This window comes from Colobus angolensis, unplaced genomic scaffold, assembly GCF_000951035.1.
Source record: "Colobus angolensis palliatus isolate OR3802 unplaced genomic scaffold, Cang.pa_1.0 Scaffold168, whole genome shotgun sequence".
Lineage (NCBI taxonomy): Eukaryota > Metazoa > Chordata > Mammalia > Primates > Cercopithecidae > Colobus > Colobus angolensis.
The window spans coordinates 5,526,452-5,528,875 of record NW_012114799.1 but is presented as its reverse complement, the minus strand read 5'-3'; the positions used below and the strand labels follow the sequence as shown (position 1 = coordinate 5,528,875).

General features: G+C 39.0%; 1 protein-coding gene across 1 annotated transcript in view; it reads right to left on the bottom strand.

Annotated features, from left to right (window-relative positions):
• Positions 1–2,424, bottom strand: part of UBXN4 (UBX domain protein 4) — a 54,824-nt gene that overhangs the window by 15,163 nt on the left and 37,237 nt on the right. The window contains exon 10 of the mRNA XM_011937731.1: positions 946–1,048. Coding sequence (XP_011793121.1) covers positions 946–1,048 — 103 coding nt within the window. The remainder of the gene's footprint in view (positions 1–945; positions 1,049–2,424) is intronic.

Sequence of the window (2,424 nt, the reverse complement as noted above, 5' to 3'; positions counted from 1 at the left end):
ATGAAAAAAATACTGATACATATAATAAGCCTAGAACCCAAAGGACATCTGATACTCAGAATCCATTTTGAATAAGGAATCAATCAGGAAATAAAAACAAATTGAAAACTACTTATATCTTAAGGTATATATTCCATTCAGATTTTGAGTAAGGCCACCTTTTGGAAGTAAATTCCTGAAGAAGATACTATTGTCAATAAAGTTTACTGCCTCTTTTTGCTTAGCCAACAGGTAGATTGTAGGAAAATGACCAGCCCCTAAGCAATCTGTAGGAAATGGAGAGAAGACTGAGAAAAACTGCTTCCATTTCAGGGTAGTGGGACAACTCCATCACATTAGACCTTCGGGAAATCACTTGCTTGTCACTCCTCCAATGAGTCTACTAATCAGTGAAAAAAGTTCCCAGTGGCTGGGCTAGGTGGTTCATGCCTGTAATCCCAACACATTGCAAGGCTGAGGTGGCAGGAATGCTTAAGCCCAGGAGTTCAAGACCAGCCTGGCTACATGGTGAAACCCTGTCTCTACAAAAAGTACAAAAATTAGCAAGGCATGATGGTATCTGTAAGTTCCAGCTACTTGAGAGGCTGAGGTGGGAGGGTTGCTTGAGCCCAGGAGGTTGAGGCTGCAGGGAGCTGTGATCGCACCACTGCACTCCGGCCTAGGCAACACAGTGAGATCCTGTCTCAAAAAATTTTAAAAAAGAAAAGTTCCCAGGACCTATTGTACAGTATCAGCAAATTCCTACTTCTGCACACAAAGCAGATATGTTATTCCCATAAGCACTAACACACAACAGAATTTCCACAATATCTCAGAGGTGTCTTGTGCCTCCCTCCTGGAGAGGTCACAATTTATTCACATTCAACTTCTGCTTTGAAATTTTCCCTTCCTACAATTTAGTAAACTATATACATCTATTTTTACTACAACTCAAGACAAATTTACCTGTGCAGCAAACTGCCTTGCCTCTTCTAGAGGAGCATCAGAAGGGAACTGATTTGTAAAGGAAGAACCATCAGGAAGACGGAATTGAATTCTTGCAACAGTGCTATCAAAAAAGAAAATTAAAGTCACAATCTTCACCTCTATGTATTAACAATATCACTAAGTTACAGAAAATGGAAGTGGAAATGTGAAATGACAATAGTTTTTCCCACCATATCAGATCTTTTTATTTGTTAATAACTGCTTTACTGAGATTCATCTTAAAAAATTAACCCTTTTAGGCTAGGTGCTGTGGCTCACGCCTGTAATCCCAGCACTTTGGGAGTCCAAGGTGGGCAGATCACCTGAGGTCAGGAGTTCAAGACCAGCTGGGCCAAAGTGGCGAAACCCTCTCTCTACTAAAAAATACAAAAATTAGCTGGGCATGGTGGTGTATGCCTGTAATCCCAGCTACTCAGGAAGCTGAGGCAGGGAGAATTGCTTGAACCCGGGAGGCATAGGTTGCAGTAAGCCGAAATCGCACCGCTGCACTCCAGCCTGGGCAACAGAGTGAGACTCCGTCTCAAACAAACAAAAATTAAGCCTTTTAAAGTGTACAATTCAGTGGTTTTTAAATATATTCAGAATTGTGCAACTATCATTATCTAATTCCAGAACATTTGCATCATGCCAAAAAGGAACTCCAACCCCATTAGCAGTCACTCCCCATACCTCCCTCCTCCAGACCCTGGCAACCACTAATCTACTATGAATTTGTCTATTTTGGGCATATCATATAATAGAATCATACAGTATGTGACTTTTGTAACTTGTTTTTTTCATGGAAATTATATTTTCAAGGTTCACCCATGTTGTTGCATGTATCAGTTTTCTTATTGCTGAAAAACTTTGTTGTATGAGATACAGTTTACACATTCTTCAGTTGCTGGACATTTGGGTTATTAACACATTTTAGCTATTTTGACTAATGCTGCTAGGAATACTCATGTACAGGTTTTTGTGTGGACGTTTTCAATTCTCTTGGATATAAACTGCTGTTTAAACTGCTGCTGTAGAACTGCTGGGTCCTATGATAACACTATGCTTAACATTTTGCGTTATTAGCAAACTGTTTTCCAAGGTGGCTATATTATTTTACAATCCCAACAGTAACACAGAAAGGTTCCCAATTATCCACATCCTCACAAACACTTATTACTTTCTCTTTACATGTAGTCATACTTAGTGGGTGTGAAATAGTATCTCATTGTGGGTTTGACTTGATTTCCCTAATGACTAATGATGTTGAACATCTTTTCATGTGCTTACTGGCCATTTGTATATCTTCCTTGGAGAAATGTCTATTCAAATCCTTTCCACATATTTGAACTGGGTGTCTTTATAATTAAGTCATAGGCTCTTTTTATAATCTAAACACAAGTCTCTTATCAAATATATGATTTGCAAATATTTTCTCCAATTCTATGGGTTGTTCTTTGC